The sequence below is a fragment of the Macaca nemestrina genome, chromosome 8 (assembly GCF_043159975.1).
Source record: "Macaca nemestrina isolate mMacNem1 chromosome 8, mMacNem.hap1, whole genome shotgun sequence".
Classification (NCBI taxonomy): Eukaryota; Metazoa; Chordata; class Mammalia; order Primates; family Cercopithecidae; genus Macaca; species Macaca nemestrina.
In genome coordinates, this window is record NC_092132.1 from 72,153,894 (window position 1) to 72,177,324 (window position 23,431).

At 38.8% G+C, this 23,431-nt stretch overlaps 1 protein-coding gene across 4 annotated transcripts in view; it reads left to right on the plus strand.

The window, feature by feature from the left end:
- Positions 1 to 22,986, plus strand: part of C8H8orf89 (chromosome 8 C8orf89 homolog) — a 55,807-nt gene extending 32,821 nt beyond the window's left edge. For 3 of the 4 annotated variants that reach the window (XM_071068114.1, XM_011744505.3, XM_011744506.3), the window contains exons 2-5: positions 3,960 to 4,126; positions 6,337 to 6,490; positions 10,307 to 10,362; positions 22,709 to 22,986. In XM_071068114.1, coding sequence (XP_070924215.1) covers positions 4,000 to 4,126; positions 6,337 to 6,490; positions 10,307 to 10,362; positions 22,709 to 22,857 — 486 coding nt within the window. In that variant the 5' untranslated portion in view covers positions 3,960 to 3,999 and the 3' untranslated portion in view covers positions 22,858 to 22,986. The remainder of the gene's footprint in view (positions 1 to 3,959; positions 4,127 to 6,336; positions 6,491 to 10,306; positions 10,363 to 22,708) is intronic. The other variant, XM_071068115.1, reaches the window with a different exon arrangement.
- Positions 22,987 to 23,431: the final 445 nt, after the last annotated feature.

Genomic DNA, 23,431 nt, shown 5'->3' on the forward strand with positions numbered 1-23,431 from the left:
AGGGATGGACTTACCCTCCACTGTAAGAGTTATCTGAAGCTTGGCATCAGTGATGGTCCGGGGGCTTCCGAGACGAGCAGGCAGCATCAGTCTTCAGCTGCTAAGCTGAGGAGATCTGGAAAGCAGTCTGCCAAGGAATGTTGGGTTTGAGCTCCAGGGGCTTTAGGAGCAGCGGCGATGTGGATCGGACAGTCCGACCTCCAGTGGAGGCCCACACAGACAGGGCATGGCTTAGGAGGAATCCTGGGCTGTGGGCATCCTGAGACCCAGTGGCCAGGCTTTTGGCATTTGAAGAAAGGTCCATGAGGATGTTTTGAAGGAGCCCCTGGGAGCTGTGGCTTGGATGTTCTGAAGTTTTTGTATGCTGGAGACATGGTTGTGGGTTGTCTTACAGCAGAAGCAAGTAGCTGTACTTCAGAAATATGTTGCTGTCTGGCAACCTCCTCTCTATTATTGTGCACCTTGAAGGCGAGGTTGATTAATTCCTGTTGTGGGGTGTGAGGGCCGGATTCCAATTTTTGAAGCTTTTTTCTAATGTCAGGAGCTGACTGGGTGATAAAATGCATATTAAGAATAAGGCAGCCTTCTGGCACCTCTGGGTCTAGGGCAGTAAAGCGTCTAAGGGTTGCTGCTAAGCGGGCCATGAACTGGGCTGGGTTTTCGTCTTTACCTTGGGTAGTTTCTTTAAGTTTGTCATAATTAACAACTTTGTAAGCTGCCTTTTTAAGCCCTTCAACTAGGCAGGAAGCCATGTAATCTTGCCTAACTATACCTGGGGAATCTGCCTGATAGTTCCATTGGGGATCTTCTCAGGAGCTGCTCTAATGCCTTCCTGGAGGTCTGGCTCATGAAACCGGCGGTTATCAGTGTGAGATTGGGCTAGAGAAAAAACTCTTTCCTGTTCATCTGGGGAGAGGGTAGCAGTTAGGATGACATTTAAATCACTCCAGGTTAAATTGTAGGACAGAATTAGATATCGGAATTCCTGTATATATTTAGTGGGGTCTGATGAGAAAGAGCCTAAATGCTGGCTGATTTGGGAAAGGTCTGACAGAGAAAAAGACACATGAACCCTGACTATACCTTCAGCTCCAGCCACCTCTCTAAGAGGAAATTGTTGGGCAAGTTGGGGAGAGCTAGACGCAGGACAAAACTGTAAACTGGACGGGGTGTGGGGAGGGGAGGTAATAGAAGGGTTATAGGGTGGGGGAGCAGAGGCTAAAGATGAGTTGGAGCCTGATTCAGCCTAGCGGGGAGTGACCTGAGGAGGAGCAGTCTGGGGAGGAGGTGAGAGGTCAGATGGTTCAGTAGAAAAGGAAGATTCACAAGACTCAGCAACACTTGGGGTTGGGACTGATGGGACAGGCAGGAGGGAAAGAAGGAGGATTTGGGACGAGTTGCATTGGAAACAGAGACTAGGGAGGGAACGAAGTGTGAAAAATGTCTGGACGTAAGGCACCTCAGACCATCTGCCCACTTTTCGACAAAAATTGTCTAGGTCTTGTAGGATGGAGAAATCAAAAGTGTTGTTTTCTGGCCATTTAGAACCATTGTTATGTTTGTATTGGGGCCAAGCGGTGTTGCAGAAGAAAATAAGATGCTTAGATTTTAGGTCAGGCGAGAGTTGAAGAGGTTTTAAGTTCTTGAGAACACAGGCTAAGGTAGAAGGAGGAGAATGAAGGGTGGAAGGTTGCCCATAGTGAAGGAGGCAAGTTTAAAGAGAAGGGTAGAGACACGAAGAAGGTGGGTGGGGAGCAGCCCTGAGCTGCAATGTGGGTGAGGAACCAAAGCAGGAGTCCCCACAATTGACTTGCTACCAAGGGAATGTGGGTGAATGACCAAGGCAGGCGTCCCCCCGGAGATCAGACACCAATGAAGTGTGGGTGAATAATCAGGCAGGTGTCCCCGCATCCCCGCAATGATTAAACACCAAGGGAAGGCCGTCTTCCCTAGTCCGTGACCGGCGCCGGAGTTTTGGGTCCACGGATAAAATGTGTCTTCTTTGTCTCTACTAGAGAGGAAAAAGAATGGGAATTGGAAGGACAGGGAGAAGAAGGGTAGCGAGAGAGGCTGGAGAAGAGAGTGAAAAGACCGCTTACTCGATTTGAAATTGGTGAGATGTTCCTTGGGCTGGTTGGTCTGAGGACCCGAGGTCATAGGTGGATCTCTTCACAGAGTGAGGGTGAGGACAGGGGGCTGGTCTCCCGAAGGAGTCCCTCTGACCCGAGTCTTCGGCACCAAATGTCACACGCGTCCATGTGAAGAGACCACCAAACAGGCTTTGTGTGAGTAACAAGGCTGTTTATTTCACCTGGGTGTAAGTAGGCTTAGTCTGAAAAGAGAGTCAGCAAAGGGTGGTGGGATTATCATTAGTTCTTATAGGTTTTGGGATAGGCAGTGGAGTTAGGAGCAATGTTTTGCAGGTAGCGGGTGGACCTCACAAAGTACATTTTCAAGGGTGGGGAGAATTACAAAGAACCTTCTTAAGGGTGGGGGAGATTATAAAGTACATCAATCAGTTAGGGTGGGGAAGAAACGAATCACAATGGTGGAATATCATCAGCTAAGGCTATTTTCACTTCTTTTATGGATCTTCAGTTGGCCATCTGGATGTATAAGTGTAGGTCACAGGGGATATGATGGCTTAGCTTGGGCTCAGAGGCCTGACAAAAAGTAGGGAAACTGACAGTACCGAGAACCCCTGACAAATCACTGGGTGTAAGTCAAAGAGTCCAAAATCTGAAGAACTTGGAGTCTAATGTTCGAGGGCAGGAAGCATCCAACATGGGAGAAAGATGAAGGCCGGAAGACTCAACAGGTCAAGTCCTTCCAAGTTCTGCCTGCTTTATTCTAACTATGCTGGCAACTGATTAGATGGTGCCTACCCAGATTAAGGGAGGATCTGCATCTCCCAGTCCACTGTCTTAAATGTTTATCTCCTTTGACAACACCCTCACAGACACACCCAAGAAAAATACTTTGCATCCTTCAATCCAATCAAGTTGACACTCAATATTAACCATCACAATGCTCTTCCTCTGCTGGAAGCCATCTCTTCCTCCTGCTCTCCCACATCCTTGCTTTGTTGGCTTCCTCCAGAAAGGCTTCCCTAATGCCCAAGACTGGGGTGGGAATCCCTCCTGTGTGCTCCCATGGCACCCTTATTTTTTGCCCCCCATCATAGCACTTACTAAAACCGTATTATCCATTTTCTTATCTGTGTTTCTTTTACTAGATTCCAAGCTCCTCAAGGGCAGGGACTGTTTTGATTAGCATATTTCTCTAAGGTTTCGTGTAATTCTTGGCATAAAATCAGCACTCAGTAAATAATTTATTTTGCATGAATGAATAAGCATAGCTGACTCTGGCTATCTCTAATTCTTTGTTGTGATCACTGGAAAAAATGGATGCAAAATGCCCAGCAAGGATCCTGGAAAAATAGGCATTTCATAAATGGTAGCTGTCCTGGTGGTGTCACTCCTCATCATTCCCATGGGACTCCTCAGAGTTGCTCATGGTTGTACTCTTTGGATGTAGTCATGCCTTGCTTGTGATAGGTAATGTATACGACTGAATTGAATGTGTGTTTAATATATTAAGTAAGCAGGGTACATGATTTTCCTTCTGTGTCCATGTTTAGAATAAAGGTGATGATTATCTAGAGAACATGTTTATTTTCCATGGAGCATTAAATTTGTCTTTTTTTTTTCTTTTTTTCCGGGCACAAATGCATTTTATAATGATAATGTTTTTGAGAGAATCCAAGTATTCTGTTTTCTTGTAGGTGATAACTTGCTATTGGACTTTACTTTTTAAAATATTACCCAATATCTGTAACCTGGAATTTGAAAGAATTCATTAAAATGTTCACAGTTTGAAAGAGAAACTTTCTGACACATTTGTTTGCCTTGCCTCGGACGTGCCTTGTTTTCTTTGTATTTTGTGTCCTGTCTCTGCAGCAGCATCTCCCTCTCGTCAGCACTGTTGAAAGAAGACAGCATGTCAGTGCCATCTCCTGAAATCAAATGTGAGACTTCTAAAGTCACCAGAAGTTCCTTTGGCAGTTGTTTCATTTTTGAGAGTAGTTGGAAGAAAGCAGTTTTAGAAACACAAAAGATTGAGAAAGGTAACTTTATTGTTACTATGTTCTTTAAGAAAATAGAAATAGTGCCTTGAATTTACATGTATTTTTTTCATCAGGCAAGAGACATTTTCTGTCACATTTATATAAGAATTATATCTTAAGTTGATGAAAAAGAAAAATGGAAGCAAACTAAAATTGATTTAATTAATGTAATTCTGTGATTCATGATGGAAACAAATTGTAAAGAGCTGCATTTCTTCTTTTTAAACTCAAATTTGTCTGAAAGAACTGCATTTCTTAATATCCATTGCAGTACTGTCTCTGTTGAATCGCACTCCATTTTATAAATGGCATTTTCCTTAAAATAACTCAAGGTGATTTTTATATTTTAAGACATCCAAATCTTTAACAATGCTTTTATATATTAGTAATTCTAACCAAAGCCAGGCGCAGTGGCTTAGCCTGTAATCTGAGCACTCTGGGAGGCCAAGGCAGGTGGATCGCTTGAGCCCAGGAGTTAGAGGACAGCCTGGGCAACATGGTGATACCCCATCTCTTCAAAAAACCCAAAAATTAGCTGAGCATGTTGGTGTGCGCCTGTGGTCCCAGCTACTCAGAGGCTGAGGGTAGGAGGATCACCTGAGCCTGCGGAGGGTGAGGCTGCAGTGAGCCATGATCATGCCACTATACTTCAGTCTGGGCAACAAAGTGATATCCTGTCTCAAAAAAAAAAAAAAAAAAAAAATTCTAACCAAAACTGTATTTTTGAGTGAGTTATGTGGAGAGTATCTTAAATCTTATAGTTGCTCAATGAAGACTAGTTTGAGAACTTTTGACATGTAGATGAATATATTAATAGTTATTCCTCCTTACTTTCAAGTTAATCATATTTTCTTGTTTATTCTGAATTTGCTTCCACCTTTATTAATGGAGAAATAATTCTTTTTTTTTTTTTTCTTGAGATGGAGTCTAGCGTTGTCACCAGGTTAGAGTGCAGTGGTGCAATCTTGGCTCACTGCAGCCTCTGCCTCCCCGGTTCAGGTGATTCTCCTGCCTCAGCCTCCTGAGCAGCAGGGATTACAGGCACGTGCTGCCATGCCCAGCACAGTTTTGTATTTTTAGTAGAGAAGGGTTTTCACCATGTTGGCCAGGGTGGTCTTGATCTCCTGACCTTGTGCTCCACCCACCTTGGCCTCCCAAAGTGCTGGGATTATAGGCGTATAGGGATTATAGGCCACCACGCCCGGCCAGTAATTCTTGAAAATAGTAAAATGCAAACTACTCAATGATTTGTCCCTCTTTGGCTTTGAATGTGTTGCTATATATTTTCTTCAACTTTCTTACCAGGTTCCCATTAAAGGTACTCAGACAACAGTTTATCCACCCTTCTACTCCCCAAATCTAATAGACGAAAAGAGAGTCTGTATGCTTTTTGACCAAGAGAAACTATTTTTTCCAAAAGAGGAAAAAATCAAAAGTTACAAAATAACATTTTGAACATTCAATATAATAATTTTAGTCCCATTGAATACCATTTTTGTTGCTGTACTACATTTGCTTTGTAGAGAATACTTTAAAAAAAAATTCACTATGTTTACTTCAAAGAACACCCAAACCTTTAACCTCTTAATCTCCTTTTTCTTTTCATTTGATGCCTTGAAAATTTAAAAAAATAATTTGACCATCTCTCTATGCAATGGATATGTGAGGCTAGTAGAAGAAACAATCTTGGTGCTTCAATGTTATGGTTTACAGATTGGTCTGGAATTTTGTGGACATAAAATTAAAATCAGTGCCTCAAGTAGAATTCTTTGACTCTCATTGCTAGCTCAGATGATCATGTGTTTACACCTCTTATTTACGTAAAAGCAGGAAAATGGAAAGACTCTAAGTGCTAGATAATATCAGACTCTTGATAGTGCCTTTTATTTCAGTGTGAAGGTATCTAATATTCTGGGCATTCTAACTAAATAAAATAATGAAGGCAGAGGATAATGACCACTGTGGAAGATCTGTGAAGCTGTTCTTTTTCCTTATTCCACTCTTAGCCTCTTAATCGACTCCTTCCTGCAGTCCCTATAGTCAGGATGTAGAATGAAAGCCATTCTCCTGGGAAAGAAGCTAGATAAATTACAGTTACTTAATTTTCTTTACTTAATAACTGATTTTATGTATTTTATTATGTATTTTAGTATGTAGTAAAACAAGTAGTATCCATTTAATCAAGATGATTCTTATATATTTTTAACCAGAATATACCACAGCATTTGGTCTAGGAGAGCTCAAAGAATATATCAAAATGCCATATTTACCAGGACTACAAAGTAACCAAAGAAGTATAAGTTCAACTCCGCTAGAAGTTCCAAAAAGACTGCCACGTGCTGATGCCGAGGTGTCTGCAATCAGGTAGATCATTGCTATTTAATTATCATTTGTTGAATGTGTATTTGTAGTAATACTGCTGAATGTAGAGGTTTTTCTGGCCAGTGAATTGAATTCATTTTTGCCGGGTTTTTTTTTTTTTTTTTTTTTTTTTTTTTACATAAAGGATTTAATTTTTAAAATCGAAGCCATTTTATTCAGTTTGACAACTCGGCGCTTTTCTGTTTTCGGGTGTTGTTACCAGAAAAGATTTAAGACTTCTTTTTTCTTTTCTTTTTCTTTTTGGACAGAGTCTGGCTCTCTAGCCAGGCTGGAGTGCAGTGGTGTGATCTCGGCTCACTGCAACCTCCGCCTCCCAGATTCCAGTGTTCTCCTGCCTCAGCCTGCTGAGTAGCTGGGATTACAGGCGCCCGCCGCCAAGCCCGGCTAAGTTTTGTATTTTTAGTAGAGATGGGGTATCACCAAGTTGGCCAGGATGGTATCTATCTCTTGACCTCGTGATCCACCCGCCTTGGCTTCCCAAAGTGCTGGGATTACAGGCGTGAGCCACGGCACCCAGCCCCGATTTAAGGGCATTTTTAAAAACCTTGATTGCCCTAGCCTAAATCATCCCCATGAGAACACTGGACTTTTTAGTATTAGGGAAAAAAAAAAAATTAGCTCTCTGCAATATTAAAAAGTTTCTGTACCCTGTATATAGAACCTTGTACTTCATTTCTGGTCTGACTGAAGTAATGTGAAGGAAGATTCTGAATGAGATATTGGCCTAATTAACATCCTGCATTGACTATCAGAAAGGAATTTTTCAGCCAGAAAAGTCTCCCTGACTTTGAACACTGACATTTGAAAACATTATTACAAATACTTTTCCTGCTAGAAATCAGACTGACTGACATACCATTAAAACTCTCCAAAGGGATCTCTAAGTTAGTAAGATAGTCTCACATTCCACTCAGCTTCTGCTTTGGTTCATTTATTTGTTCTTCAGATATTTGTTGAATGTCTAGTTATGTTTTTTTTTTTTTTCAAGACGGAGTCTCGCTCTGTCGCCCAGGCTGGAGTGCAGTGGTGCGATCTTGGCTCACTGCAAGCTCCGCCTCCCGGGTTCAAGCAATTCTCCCGCCTCAGCCTCCCAAGTAGCTGGGACTACAGGCACCCGCCACCACGCCCGGCTAATTTTTTGTATTTTTTTTAGTAGAGACGGGGTTTCACCATGTTAGCCAAGGTGGTCTCGATCTCCTGACCTCGTGATCCTCCTGCCTCAGCCTCCCAAAATGCTGGGATTACAGGCGTGAGCCACTGCGCCCGGACGAATGTCTAGTTCTTATTCACTCTGGTAGTATTTAAGAAGGTGAAGCACTTATAGCATTCTAAGTTGCAACTGTCTTTAGGGAAGGATTTACATTTTTATATTATCTTCCTATTATAATGAACTTTAAAGTCATCCAGTCATGCCTAGCACACAAGATTGAAGTTTCAAAATATGTTTATTGAGTTTTCCAGCTAATACTATTGTTCTTTTTAAGTACTCTTGAAATAAATTCTGGTAATATAGATAGAGAGCTGGAACAGGTTAAAATGAAAAGTTGATACTTTTTATTTAAACTATGAAAATAAGAATAAGAACTTTGCAGAAAAAAAGGAAAATAATTTTTTGATAATCTATCCATCATAACATCCATTTTTATTGTTGGATATTCCCTTCTTTCAAAAGAAAGAAAAAATTCTTTTTCATGGATTTCATTTTCGTGGTGATTTTAGTGTACTTAAAATTTTTATCCTGCCTTTTTAAAAATGTTATGTATATGCATATATCATCATGCCACTATATGTTCTTTAAACAGTCTTACCAACCACATTATATTTCACTGACGGATCCACAGTTTACTTAATCACTTCCTATTGTTGGATTTTTTAAATGCTCTGATTTTTTGGTTTTGTAAGTAACACCACAATAAACAATATCATACATATAGCTTTTCTCATCATTTTTAATATTATCTGAAGAAAGATTTCAAGCTATAAAAATATAAAACGCAGAATTGTTCTTTCTGAAGTAAGGTTAGAATAAAATAAGGTAGGATTAGAAATGGAAGAGAGAGAGAGTCGCTACTAGATGGTAACTTAAGTCAAAGTGGAAAATGGAGGGGATGCAGAAAGAGGAGGGACTATTTGAAACATGACTATAAAGCTACTACGGGCAGTCAGTTACATTGTAACCAAGACACTTGTGTCCCTGACTCTCAACTTATGTCATTTTTATCAAGGGTCACAGCGCCCTTTGGGGAGGGGACAGGAGTGTGTAGGGCTGCCTGTGCCAATGGTCTTTGTATCAGTATGAACCCGTCTTGTTACCCTTCCTTCGATACACATGATCATCTTAAAGATACTGGAAGCCTGGAAAACACCCATGAATTAGCCCTTTCTGACTCTTAATTTGGAGTCTTTATTTTGCTTCTTATTGTTTCCACCCTATTTCAGGTTTTTGTTTGTTTGTTTCTGTTTTTCATTTGTGATTTGACTGTGAAATTATTTCTAAACGTTTTACATTGATTTGAGTGTGAATTTACTTAAGTCAATGAAAGATAATTGAATATATTTTATTCATGTAATGACAAGTGTTCTTCATATATAAAGTGGAATAGTAATGGCTAAGTGACATAATGTATATGAAGTGCTTGGCAAACATAAACGTTAGTTCTTTTCCCTGCCTTTAACTCAAGTGTCTTCATTTTAGCTGTTGTAGTGAGAACATGTCAAATTGCCTGCAAGTGTTTTATTCTCCTGTGCACATTGCACAGCGCCCTGTGAAGGAGCAGTTTTGGCAAAGCAGAGAAATACTCATTTTTGTTCATTTTATGTACAACCCCTTACTCTCTTTTTTCCCCTCCTTGTGTGAATATTTGATTGAAAGTGTAATCGTTTTTCAAATTTCCTTATTGGTAAGCAAAATTTTTTAGTGATTCTCAAAGTACGCTCTAGTTATACAAATAACAATAGTAATCCTAGAGGTGGAGTACTTAAAAGTGGCTGCTGACTTTTAGAGTGTAAAATAGTTTCAAGAGGCTGGGCGCGGTGGCTCATGCTTGGAAACCCAGCACTTTGGGAGGCTGAGGCTGGAGGATTGCTTGAGGCCGGCAGTTTGAGACCAGCTTTGGCAACATAGTGAGACCCCGTCCTTACAAACTTTTTTTTTTTTTTTAAATTAGCTTGTGTGGTGACATGCACCTACCATCCCAGCTACTCAAGAAGCTGAGGCAGGAAAATTGCTTGAGCCTAAGAGTTCAGAGTTACAGTAAATTATATAATTGTGCCACTCCAGCCTGGGAGACAGTGAGACCTCATCTCAAAAAGAATATTGTTACAAGAAATTTGAGATTTTTATAATGAATTATTTCACCCACAGCAGATTCAATCATGATATATTTTCCCTAATAATCTTATTATCTAGATGTATTTCAGTGGGAACAGAATTACGACAAAATTCAGATAGAGGTGATTGATAGGTAAAAAGTACAAAAAAGTGATAGTTGGTATTCAACATATCCAAATGGCCTGTTTATCTTGATTCCCTCCCACTTAGCATTGCTTGAGTCATGACTAGTCAGAGGTATGATAAAGGTCTCTGGGAGAAGTTAGACCTAGCACTCAGCCACTGGTAAAATTTGCTAGCAAGATGTTGGGTTGGCTCATATCTGCTTCTGATGGAATTAGTTATAATGGAAAAACTTTCCTTTCCTTAACATTTATTTAATGTCCATGTGATGTTATTCAACAAGTGCATTTTACTGTACCCTGAATTTATATGTAAGTAATTTTATGATAATGTATAATATTCAGGCTAAAGAAGACTAAGGAGACATGCAGTGTGGCACCACTTCGGGAGAAATCAAAAGGTAAGCGGACTCATCCTTTTTTCTACCACCTGTCTTGGGTGTCATATACCTTATCTTTTAAAAAAAAAAATTCCTTTCTTTTCATTGATTTAATTTTCTTTGTTTTGTTACTACTTCTTTTAAGCTTTGTTTATTTTATAAACTAAGTGGATGTTGGGTTCATTATAAACATACTTTTATAATTTCAGGACCCTAGGGTAGGCCCTCATCATATCTCACTTGGGCCATTTAGTGCCTGCAAACTGGTCTTCTTGTTTTGAATGTCTGATCTTTGAAATCCTTCAATGCCACAAAAAAGTCTAAAACTTTGACTTCTAATCACATTACTCTCTTCTTCAAAAACAGTGACTCCCTCATTACCCACAGACTGAGTATGAACTCTTTAGTTTGACATTGAACCCTTTGCCATCTTCCCTCAGCTTTCCTTTCTAGCTTTATCATCTAATTGCTATTTTTGTGAATCCTGTGTACTTACGACTTCTCATACAGAAACTTATCTATTTACCAACAGTTTTGGTCCCAAAAAACTACTCTTAAGTCAACTTACTCCTAAGTTCATGGTGACTGAAAGGGTTTATGGTACTAAGGTATATTTTATTTGCCATTTGTCCTTCAGTCTATCAAATGATTCATCCTTTCCCTATGTGCAACGAATGTTTTCTTAAAAGCTTAAGCTTTTTATTGAATCAGTACAAATAGCCTAACATCAGAGAAAAGGCCAGGACCAGACAGATTCACAGCTGAATTCTACCAGATGTACAAAGAAGAGTGGGTACCATTCACACTGAAACTATCTAAAAATTTGAGGAGGAGGGATTCCTCTGTAACTCATTCTAGGAGACCAGCATCATCCTGATACCAAAACATGCAGAGATACAACAAAAAAAGAAAACTTCCGATCAATATCCCTGATGAACATTGATGTAAAAATCCTCAACAAAATACTGGCAAGCTGAATCCAGCAGCACACCAAAAAGCTTATGCACCACAATTAAGTAGGCTTGATCCCTGCAATGCAAGGTTGGTTCAACATATCCAAATCAATAAGGGGATTCATCACATAAACAGAACTAAAGACAAAACCACATGATTATCTCAACAGATGCAGAAAGGCTTTTGATAAAATTCAATACCCTTTCATGTTAAAAATTCTCAATAAACTAGGTATTGAAGGACATACCATGAAATAATAAGAGCCATCTATGACAAACCCACAGCCAACATCATACTGAATGGGCAAAAGCTAGACGCATTCCCCCTGAAAACCAGCACAAGACACTCACCACTCTTATTCAACATATTATTGGAAGTTCTGACCATAGCAATCAGTCAAGAGAGAGAAATAAAGTGCATTCCAATAAGAAGAGAGAAAGTCAAATGTTGCGGGAAGTCAAGGACCCCAAATGGAGGGACTGGCTGGAGCTGCAGCAGAGGAACATAAATTGTGATTTCATGGACATTTATCAGTTCCCAAATAATACTTTTATTATTTCTTATGCCTATCTTTTCTTTAATCTCTTAATCCTGTTATCTTCGTAAGCTGAGGATGTACTTTACCTCAGGACCACTGTGATAATTGTGTCAACTGTACAAATTGATTACAAAACAATCAAACTGGTTCTCTCAAACCCTGTTTCCTGTTGTTTAAGATGTTTATCAAGACAATATGTGCACCGCTGAACATAAACCCTTATCAGTAGTTCTGCTTTTGCAATTTGTCCTGTTCCCTCAGAAGCATGTGATCTTTGTTAGACCCTTATTAGTAGTTCTGCTTTTTGCCCTTTGAAGCATGTGATCTTTGTACCTACTCCCTGTTCTTATGCCCCCTCCCCTTTTTAAAACCCTTAATAAAAACTTGCTGGTTTGAGGCTCAGGTGGGCATCATGGTTCTACTGATATGAGATGGCCCAGCTGTAAAATTCCTCTCTCTTTGTACTGTCTCTCCTTATTTCTCAGTTGGCTGACACTTATGGAAAATAGAAAGAACCTACGTTGAAATATTGGGGGCAGGTTCCCTCAATAGTCAAACTATCCCTGTTTGTAGATGACATGATCCTATATCCAGAAAACCCCATAGTCTTGGCCCAAAAGCTCCTTAAGCTGATAACTTCAGCAAAATTTCAGGATACGAAATCAATGTGCAAAAATTGATAGCATTCCTATACACCAACAACAGTCAAGCCAAGAGTCAAATCATGAACACAATCCCATTCACAATTGGCACAAAAAGAATAGTGTACCTAGGAATACAGCTAACCAGGGAGGTGAAAGATCTCTACAAGAAAACTACAAAACACTGCTCAAAGAAATCAGAGATGACACAAACAAGTGGAAAAACATTCCATGTTCATGGATAGGAAGACTTAATATAGTTAAAATAACTATGCTACCCAAAGCAGTTTGTAGATTCAATGTGATTCCTATTAAACTACCAATGACATTCTTCATAGAACTAGAAAAAACTATTTTAAAATTCATATGGAACCAGAAAAGAGCCCAAATAGCCAAGGCAAACCTGAAAAAAAAAAGAACAAAGCTGGAGGTATCACACAACCCGACCTCAAACCATGGTACAGGGCTGTGGTAACCAAAAACAGCATGGTACTGGTACAAAAACAGACACATAGATCAATGGAACACAATAGAGAGATCAGAAATAAGACCACATACCTACAAGTATCTGATTTTCAACAAAGCTGGCAAAAACAAGCAATGGGGAAAGTTCTCCCTATTCAATAAATGATGCTGGGCTAACTGGCTAGCCATATGCAGAAGATTAAAACTGGACCCCTTTCTTACACCATATACAAAAATCAACTTAAGGTAGGTTAAAGACTTAAATGTAAAACCCAAAACTATAAAACCCTTGGAAGACAACCTAGGGAATACCAATCTAGACATAGGAACAGGCAACGATTTCATGATGAAGATGCCAAAACAATTGCAACAAAAGCAAAAATTGACAAATAGGATCTAATTAAACTAAAGTGCTTCTGCATAGCAAAATAAACTATCAACAGAGTAAACAGATAACCTACAGAATGGAAGAAAAATTTTGCAAACTATGCATCTGACAAAGGTCTAATATCCAGCATCTATGAGGAATTTCAAACAATTTACAAGAAAAAAAAAAAAACAACCTCATTAAAAAGCGGACAAAGTACATGAACAGACACTTTTCAAAAGAAGGCATACATGCAGCCAAACAAGCATATGAAAAAACTCAACATCACTGATCATTAGAGAAATGCAAATCGAAACTTCAATGAGATACCATCTTGCATGAGTCAGAATGGCTACTATCAAAAAGTCAAAAAATAACAGATGCTGGAGAGGTTATAAAGAAAAAGGAACACTTATACACTATTGGTGGAAATGTAAATTAGTTTAACCATTGTAGGAAACAGTGTGGTGATTCCTCAAAGACCTAAAAACAGAAATGCCATTCGACCCAGAATTCCCATTATTGGGTACGTACCCAAAGGACTATAAATCCTTCTGTCATAAAGACACATGCATGCGTATGTTCATTGCAACACTATTCACAATAGCAAAGACATGGAATCAACCTAAATGCCTATAAATGGTAGACTGGATAAGGAAAATGTGGTACACATACACCATGGAATATTATGCAGCCATACAAAAGAACAAGATCATGTCCTTTGCAGGAACATGGATGGAGCTGGAGGCCATTATCCTTAGCAAACTAATGCAGGAACAGAAAACCAAATACCACAGGTTCTCACTTACAAGTGATAGCTAAGTGATGAGAACACATGGACACACAGAGAGGAACAACAGACACTGGGGCCTACCTGAATGTGGAGGGTGGGAGGTGGGAGAGGATCAGGAAAAATAACTAATGGGTACTTGGCTCAGTACTTCGGTAAAGAAATAATCTGTACAACAAATCCCTGCAACACAAGTTTACCTATATAACAAACGTACACATGTACCTCTGAACTTAAAATAAAAGTTAAAAAGAAAGTTAAATATTTTTAAAACCTTATTTTAGATTTTTATCATAATCATATTATCTTCCTCTAATACACTCATACTTCCATGACTTTGGCTTATGGAATAATGGAGTTAACTGAACACCTCCAAATGAACAACCAAAACTAAAATTACTAAGTAATTGACATTATTGGTAGCTATCAGAATGGACTTATTGGTAGCTCTGCAAGCTCAGTCTATGGAAGTTTATAAGGGTAAATGTTCATGAACTTTTCCTTGGATGTTTTCTTTCTCTTAATTTCCATATACTAAAACAACTTCTGTAATCAACAGACAGTGTAAAGTAAATAAATAAATGTTAATTAGAACAAAAGACATTGCTGGCTGGGCGTGGTGGCTCATGCTTGTAATCCTAGCACTTTGGGAGGCCGAGGCAGGAAGATCATGAGGTCAGGAGTTTGAGACCAGCCTGGCCAACATGGTGAAACCCTGTCTCTCCTAAAAATACAAAAATTAGCCGGGCATGGTGGCGCGCAGCTGTAATCTCAGCTACTCAGGGAGCTGAGGCAGGAGAATCGCTTGAACCTGGGAGGCGGAGGTTGCCGTGAGCTGAGATTGTGCCACTACACTCTAGCCTGGGCGACAGAGCAAGACTTTGTCTCAAAAAAACAAACAAACAACAAAAAACTCAAAAGACATTGCTTTGAATCTCGGCCCAAATGAGCATTTGCCAGCCTTTTTTCCAACATTATGGCTTCGGTGTCTCATTTACTCACCTTCGTATCCCTACAGTGCCTACACTAGTTTCTGCAACAAAGTGAGTCTTCAGTAAATACTTATTAAAAGTTATTTTCCTTCAGAGTTGTACAAGAAGGGAGGTCATAGGCCAGGCATGGTGGCTTATGCCTGTAATCCCAGCACTTTGGGAGGCCGAGGCAGGTGGATTTCTTGAGCCCAGGAGTTCAAGACCAGCCTGGGCAACATGGCAAACCCCATCTCTACAAAAGTACAAAAATTATCCAAGTGTGGTGGCTCACACTTGTAGTCCTGACTACTTGGGAGGCTGAGGTGAGAGGATTGCTTAAGCCTGGGAGGCAGAGGTTGCAATGAGCTGAGATGGCACCACTGCACTCCAGCCTGGATGACAGAGGGAGACACTGTCTCTAAAAAAAAAAAAAAAAGAAGGCAGTTCACGTATTCATTTTCATTCAACAAGTATAACAAGTATGAATTGATTATCTATTATGTGCCAGGCATTGCTCTGGGCTCAGGATACATCTCTGAATGAAACAAAGATCCCTGCCCTGGTGGAGCTTACATTCTAATGGAAGAATATAACCAACAAACACTAAATATAACAAATGAGCCTATTGTGTAGTATACCAGAAGGTAAGTGCAGTGGAGACAACAACAAAATAGAGCAGGGTAAAGGAAACCAGGAGATCTGGGCAGAGAAGGGTGATTTACAATTTTAAATAGGGAGGTCAGGGAAGGTTTAACAGAGAGTAATCTTTGAACAAAGACTTGAAAGAAGTGAAGGAGTTAAGTTATTCTTTTGGGACCAGCAAAGGCTCCCAAGGCAGGATGGTGCCTGATCTGTTGCAAGAACATCAAGACTGCAGCGTGGCTAAGTAGTGGAAGATGAGGTAAGAAAAATAATGGTGTATCTGATCGTACAGGGTCATAGAGAGGACTTTTAATTTACCTCTGATTGTAATGAAGAGTCATTGACTGATTTTAAAAAAGGAAGATTTTTAATGTGATCGAAGTTTTCAAAGGATTACTATGGCAACTGTCATCTCTTTCAACAGTTGTCATTAAAAAAAAAAAATTACCTGAGAATTTCCTCTGGCTATGAAGAAATAGCTTTTATAAGACTGTCTTTACCAGTAGATAGAACTTGAGAGGCCAACATGTGGAGGAATAACCAAAGAGAAGTGAGTCCCAAATTCTGTGAGCAATTTCCCCTCCAAGTGTTTGTCTATTCCCAAGTAGTTGTGTACTGGGTCAATATTTCAGGAAATCAAACAGAAAACAGCTTCTAGGAGGCTTAAGAACTGAGTACAGAGATATCAGTAACTTAAAATTTGCTGTGAGGACAGAGGTGAGAGTTTAAGGCCTGCCAAGATGGAGGGTCCTTAGTACACACCCCAGGCTCTCAGTTAAAACTCCTATAGGGCTATATACCATAAATAAAAGTATACCATCAAGAATATACTAGCTTGTTTTTTTCTTTTTCCTTTTTCTTTCTTTCTTTTTTTTTTTTTTTTTTTTGCAGAGTCCCACTCTGTTGCCCAGGTTGGAGTGCAGGCTAATTTTTATATTTTTAGTAGAGATGGGGTTTTACCATGTCGGCTAGGCTGGTCTCAAACTCCTGACCTCAAGTGATCTGCCCACCTTGACCTCCCATAGTGCTGGGGTTACAGGCATGAGCCACCATGCCTGACTTAATAGACTAGCTTTAAAAAAACCTAAAACCCAGTCTTGACTGGATTAAATTGATCTTCCTGACAGAAAAAAATGAAATTCTCTCTTGGAGAACTGTAAGACGAACCAGAGCCTTATAAGTTTTCATACACAGTGTCTAGCATCCAGTCAAAACTTAACAGGCATAGAAGAATAACAAAAAATAAGAGGAGAAACAGACAACAGAAGCAGACCCATAAATAATACAAGTGTCTTAGTCTGTGCTGCTATAACAAAATACTGTAAACTGGGTAGCTTATAAACAATGCAAATTTAGTATCTTTAGTAACAAGGCTATAATTAGCTCTAAAGCAAGCTGAGAAATGTAATCTATACCTGGATGACCATGTGCCCAGTTAACATTCTGTTATGGAAGAAGAGGTAAAAAGTTTTAAGAAATTGATTAATAGTTTGCCACAATTCTTTTTAAATTAAAATGACTAACTTTCTATTATGTGTATTTTGATATGCAGTTTTGTCATTTGGTCTTACAGTCATCTACCTTGCCAAAGACACATTATTTCTTATAATTATTAAATAGATTATTTTGAATTGTCTATGTAGATTATCATAATCATCTATAAATAATGTCAATTTTGTTTCCTCCTTTCCAAATTCTATGCCTTTCTTTCTTTTACTAAGCTGGCTAGAACCACAAATACAACGCTGAGTAGAAGTGAATAGTAGCCATCTTTGGCTTGTTTCTAATTTTAAAGAAAATCCCTTTAATGTTTGTTCATCAAGAATGATGCTTGCCGCCAGGCGCAGTGGCTCACGCCTGTAATCCCAGCACTTTGGGAGGCTGAGGCGGGTGGATCACGAGGTCAGGAGAAGGAGACCATCCTGGCTAACACAGTGAAACCCCGTCTCTACAAAAAAATACAAAAAATTAGCCGGATATGGTGGCAGGCACCTGCAGTTCCAGCTACTCGGGAGGCTGAAGCAGGAGAACGGCGTGAACCTGGGAGGCGGAGCTTGCCGTGAGCTGAGATTGAGCCACTGCACTCCAGCCTGGGTGACAGAGCGAGACTCCATCTCAAAAAAAAAAAAAAAAAAAAAAAAAAAAAAGAATGATGCTTGCTTTGGGTTTTGAACAGATATGCTTAATGAAGTTAAAGAAGCTCCCTTTAATTTGCTAAGAGTTTTTTTTCTTTTAAATGGAAGTTGAATTTTACTAAATAATTTCCCTGAACTGATTGAGGTGATCATATTTTTTGTTTAATATTTTAATGTGAAGAATAACATTTACAGATTTTGTAATGTTAAGTCTCTCTTGAATTCCTGAAATACACCAAACTTAGAAGTGATTTATTATTTGTTTATGTTCTGCCATATTTAATTTGCTAATATCGCACTTGGGATTTTTTACCTATACTGGTAAGTAGAGTGAGATTGCCATGAATTTTCTTTTTTGTTCTGTCCTTGTCTGGATTCAGTGTCCACATTATAATGGCCTTGTGGAATGAATTCGGGACTATTCCTTCTCTTTCTACTCTCTGAAGGATGCGACCTAAAATTGGAATGATTTTTCTCTCAAAAGTTAGAGGAAATTCATTTGTAAAATTCATTTGGGTTACTTGTTTTCTTTGGGAGAATCTTTTAATATTGGCTCAATCATTTTAAATTTAGGGCTCTTAAGGTATTCTAATTTTTCAATCAGTTTTGGTAAGTTACATTTTCTAGAAACTTTTGTATTTTGTCTAAGTTTTAAAAATTTATTAGCATTAAGTTTAGTCTTTGCTTTATCTGTAATTCTGTTCCTCTTTTCCCAATATTATATATTTGTGCCTTCTTTTATTGTCTTGAGTAATGTCACCAGAGGCTTTCCTTTTTTATTAGTTTTTTTCAATGAAGAGCTTTTGTCTTTTTAAAAAATCTCTTTTATTGTAACTTGGTTTTCTACTTCATTGATTTCTCCCCTTTCCTATATTATCTTTTTCCTTCATGTTCTTTGGGTTTACTCTTTTCCTAATGTGTATCTAATACCTATGTTTTAAATTTTCAACCTTCTTTTCTAACATAGACATTTTAGGATATAAGCCTCTCTCTTTTGCTCCATTACACAACTTTTGTGATATTTATCATTTAGCAACAAATATTTTATATTTATTATGATTTTTTATTACTGATACTTTAGAAAGTGTGTTGATATGGTTTGACTGTGTCCCCACTGAAATCTCATCTTGAATTGTAGTTCCCATAGTTCCCATGTGTTGTGGGATGGACTCAAAGGGAAATAATTGAATCATGGGGGTGGTTCCCCTATACCGTTCTCGTGGTAGTGAATAATTCTCAGGAGATCCGATGTTTTTTTTTTTTTTTTTTGAGACAGAGTCTTGCTCTGTCACCCAGGCTGGAGTGCAGTGGCGCGATCTCTGCTCACGGTAAGCTCCACCTCCCGGGTTCACACCATTCTCCTGCCTCAGCCTCCCAAGTAGCTGGGACTACAGGCACCCACCACCACGCCCGGCTGTTTTTTTGTATTTTTAGTAGAGACGGGGTTTCACTGTGTTAGCCAGAATGGTCTCAATCTCCTGACCTCATGATCTGCCTGCCTGGGCCTCCCAAAGTGCTGGGATTACAGGCGTGAGCCACCACGCCCGTTGGTTTTATGAGAGGAAACCCCTTTTGCTTGGTTCTCATTCTCTCTTATCTAACGCCATGTAAAACATGTCTTTTGCCTTCTGGCGATTGTGAGGCTTCCCCAGCCAGGTGGAACTGTGAGTTCATTAAACCTCTTTTTCTTTACAAATTACCCAGTCTCAGTTATGTCCTTATCAGCAGTGTAAAAATGGACTAATACATGTGTATACATTTCTAAATATTTCAGAATTTTAAATTTATCTTATTATTAACAACTTCCAACTTAATTGCATTTGTGTGTATGATACTGATTCTTTGAAGTTTTTTCAGGTTTGCCTAATGCCTGCAATCTAGTTATTTTGCTGCCAGAGGGCCTTTTAAAGTGTCAAGTCCATTGTACTGCTAAGAACAGAAGTCCTGATCATATTCTTAACTCTCAGCTATTTCTCTCTGAACTCCTCACTCATATTACCCCTGCAAACAAAACAAACAGAAAAATAACAACTACATTGGAGAATTGACGATAGTGCTTTTTTTGACACTTGAAACTGAAGTTAAATAATAATATTTTAAAGTAATATAGGTCAGTATATTATTTTCAAAGCTCCATATATGTTTTTAAATAGAAGTATTTCTACATATTTATGTATTTAGGGGTAATATGTAGTGATTTGAACTTTGATGAATCTGGGTTCAAATCCTGACTTTGACAGTTACTAAGTATGTGCTTGGGCAAGTTATTTAGCATCCCTAAATTGTCTTTTTAAAATCTGTAACTTGAGATAGTACAGATGACTCCTTCATAGTAGTGTTGTATGGATAAAATAGATGTAAAATACTTGACAAAGATCATTCAACAAATGCTATCTGTTGTTATTACTGCCACCCTATGATAGAAGCTTAATGCTATTTCAGTTAAGTGAACAAGTTTATTTTACTTTACAATTTTACTTCACTTAGCATTTATGATAAATGTTTTTATTGGAAGAAAATAACTTGATAGGCATGTAAAATATGAAATGAGTTAATTATTTGTGGAGATGATGCATTTTGCTTTGAAATAAATCTCACAGTTGTCCTATGTTTTAAAAAGTATTGTACAGGCCGAGCGCAATGGCTCACGCCTGTAATCCCAGCACTTTGGGAGGCCGAGGCGGGCAGATCAGGAGGTCAGGAGATTGAGACCATGCTGGCTAACACTGTGAAACCCCGTCTCTACTAAAAATACAAAAAATGAGCCGGCATGGTGGCAGGCGCCTGTAGTCCCAGCTACTTGGGGGGCTGAGCCAGGAGAATGGTGTGAACCCGGGAGATGGAGCTTGCAGTGAGCCGAGATTGGGCTACTGCACTCCAGCCTGGGCGACAGAGCGAGACTCCATCCTCCATTTCAAAAAAAAGAAAAAAAAGGAAAGTAAACATGGCATTTCTAATTCAAAATATGTGTTATATTAAAAACTAGTAGTTTTTTTTTATTTTCTGGGTACATAGTGGGTGTATATATTTATGGGGTATTTGAGATATTTTGATACAGGCATACAATGTGTAATAATCACATATAGGTGAATGGAGTATCTATCTCCTCAGGCATTTCTCCTTTGTGTTACAAACAATCCAATTATACTCTTTTAGTTATTTTTAAATGTACAAGTAGATTATTATTGACTATAATTGCCCTATTGTGCTATCAAATACATGTTCTTATTCATTCTTTGTATTTTTTGTACCTATTAACCATCCCCACTCCCCCCGCTCCCCATCTCTCCTCCACTATCCTTCCCAGCCTCTGGTAACCATGCTTCTATTCTCTATCTCTATAAGTTCAATTGTTCTAGTTTTTAGCACCCACAAATAAGTGAGAATATGTGAAATTTGTCTTTCTGTGCCTGGCTTGTTTAACCTAACATAATGATCTCCGGTTCCATCCATAATGTTGCAAATGACAGGATCTCATTCTTTTTTATGGCTGAATAGTACTCCATTGTGTATATGTACCACATTTTCTTCATCCATTCATCTGTTGATGGACATTTCAGTTGCTTCCAAATCTTGGTTATTGTGAACAGTGCTGCAGTAAACATAGGAGTGCAGATACCTCTTTGATACACCAATTTCCTTTCTTTTGGGTATATGCCTAGCAATAGGATTGCTGGACCATATGGTAGCTCCATTTTTGGTTTTCTGAGAAACCTCCAAACTGTTCTTCACAGTGGTTGTAGTAATGTACATTCCCACTAACAGTGAATGAGGGTCCCCTTTTCTCTACATCCTCGCCAGCATGTGTTATTTCCTGTCTGTTAGATAAAAGCCATTTTAATTGGGGTTAAATGATATCTCATTGTAGTTTTGATGTCTCTGATAATCAGTGATGTTGACCACCTTTTCATATGCCTGTTTGCTGTTTGCATGTCTTCTTTTTGGAAATGTCTATTCAAGTATTTTGCCCACTTAATTATTAATTAATTTTTATTAACATGAGAGTTTAAATGAGACAGTCTCTTGCTATGTTGCCCGGGCTGGTCTTGAACTTCTGAGCTCAAGGGATCTGCTCACCTCAGCCTCCCAAAGTGCTGGGATTATAGACGTGAGCCACCCTGCTTAGCCCTTTTGTCTATTTTAAAATGGGATTATTAGACTTTTCCCATAGCGTTGTTTAAGCTCCTTATATATTCTGTTTGTTAATCCCTTGTAAGATGGGTAGTTTGCAAATATTTTCTCCCATTCTGTAGGTTCTTTTCATTTTGTTGTTTCCTTTGCTGTACAGAAGCTTTTTATTAATAATTTGATGTGATCCCATTTGTCCATTTTTGCTTTGTTTGCCTGTGCTTCTGGGGTATTACTCAGGAAATCTTTGACCACTCCAATATCCTGGAGAGTTTCCCCAATGTTTTCTTCTAGTATTCATAGTTTGAGATCTTAGATTTAAGTCTTTAATCCATTTTGATTTGATTTTTTTTATACGGCGAGGGATGGGGTGTGGTTTCATTTTTCTGCATAATATCCAGTTTTATAATATCCATAATATCCAGTTTTCCCAGCACCATTTATTGATGAGACTGTCTTTTCCCTAGTGTATATTCTTGGCCCTTTTGTTGAAAATGAATCCACTATAGATGTATAGATTTGTTTCTGCATTGTTTATTCTGTTCCATTGGTCTATGTGTCTGTTTTTATGGCAGTACCATGCTTTTTCTGGGTTGATATACCTCAGTAGTGTAAGAACTAGTAGTGTGTAATAGTCATTTGTGGAAGAAATATTTCAGTCACATTATATTTAATAGAATATTATTTGTGTGTGCTTAATTCATTTTAATAGCTGACTCCCCGCCTCCTCCTCCAGGTTCTGGCTTCAGTGATCCTCTCACTGGAGCACCATCTCAATACTTAGAGAGACTTTCCAAAATAGCCATATTGGAATATGATACCATTCGTCAGGAAACAACCAAAAAATCAAAAAAAGGCAAGAAACGAGAGCTCCGAGACTGCTGAGAAATGTACAGTGTGATGCTTTCTTCAGTGACTTTTAAGCTTTATATTTTCTTTTTTTATGTGATATGATGCAAAATGATTTATATAAAAATGAAAATGTAAATAGGAAATAAATATGTTATAGATGAGTCATTGTATTTTGTTAACATTACAGAGACAAATTATATTTTTTCCTTATTTATGTTGAAGGACTATAAATTATGGTTTATGGGAAAATAAGCATAAGATAAATTTTATTCCATGAGTTTTACATACATTGATTGTGTGTTTTGATTCAATTTGATACTCTTGAGTGTCTATTTTGTGCAATGACCTTGGCTAGCTGCTAGGGAAGATTTAAGATAAAGTGAGGTCTTGAGGGCAGCACAAGATGGCTGAATAGGAACAGCTCTGGTCTGCAGCAACCAGCATGATCAACGCAGGAGATGAGTGATTTCTGCATTTCCAACTGAGGTACATGGTTCATCTCACTGGGACTGGTTGAACAGTGGATGCAGCCCAAGGAAGGTGAACCGAAGCAGGACAGGGCATCGCCTCACCCGGGAAGTGCAAGGGGTTGGGGGATTTCCCTTTC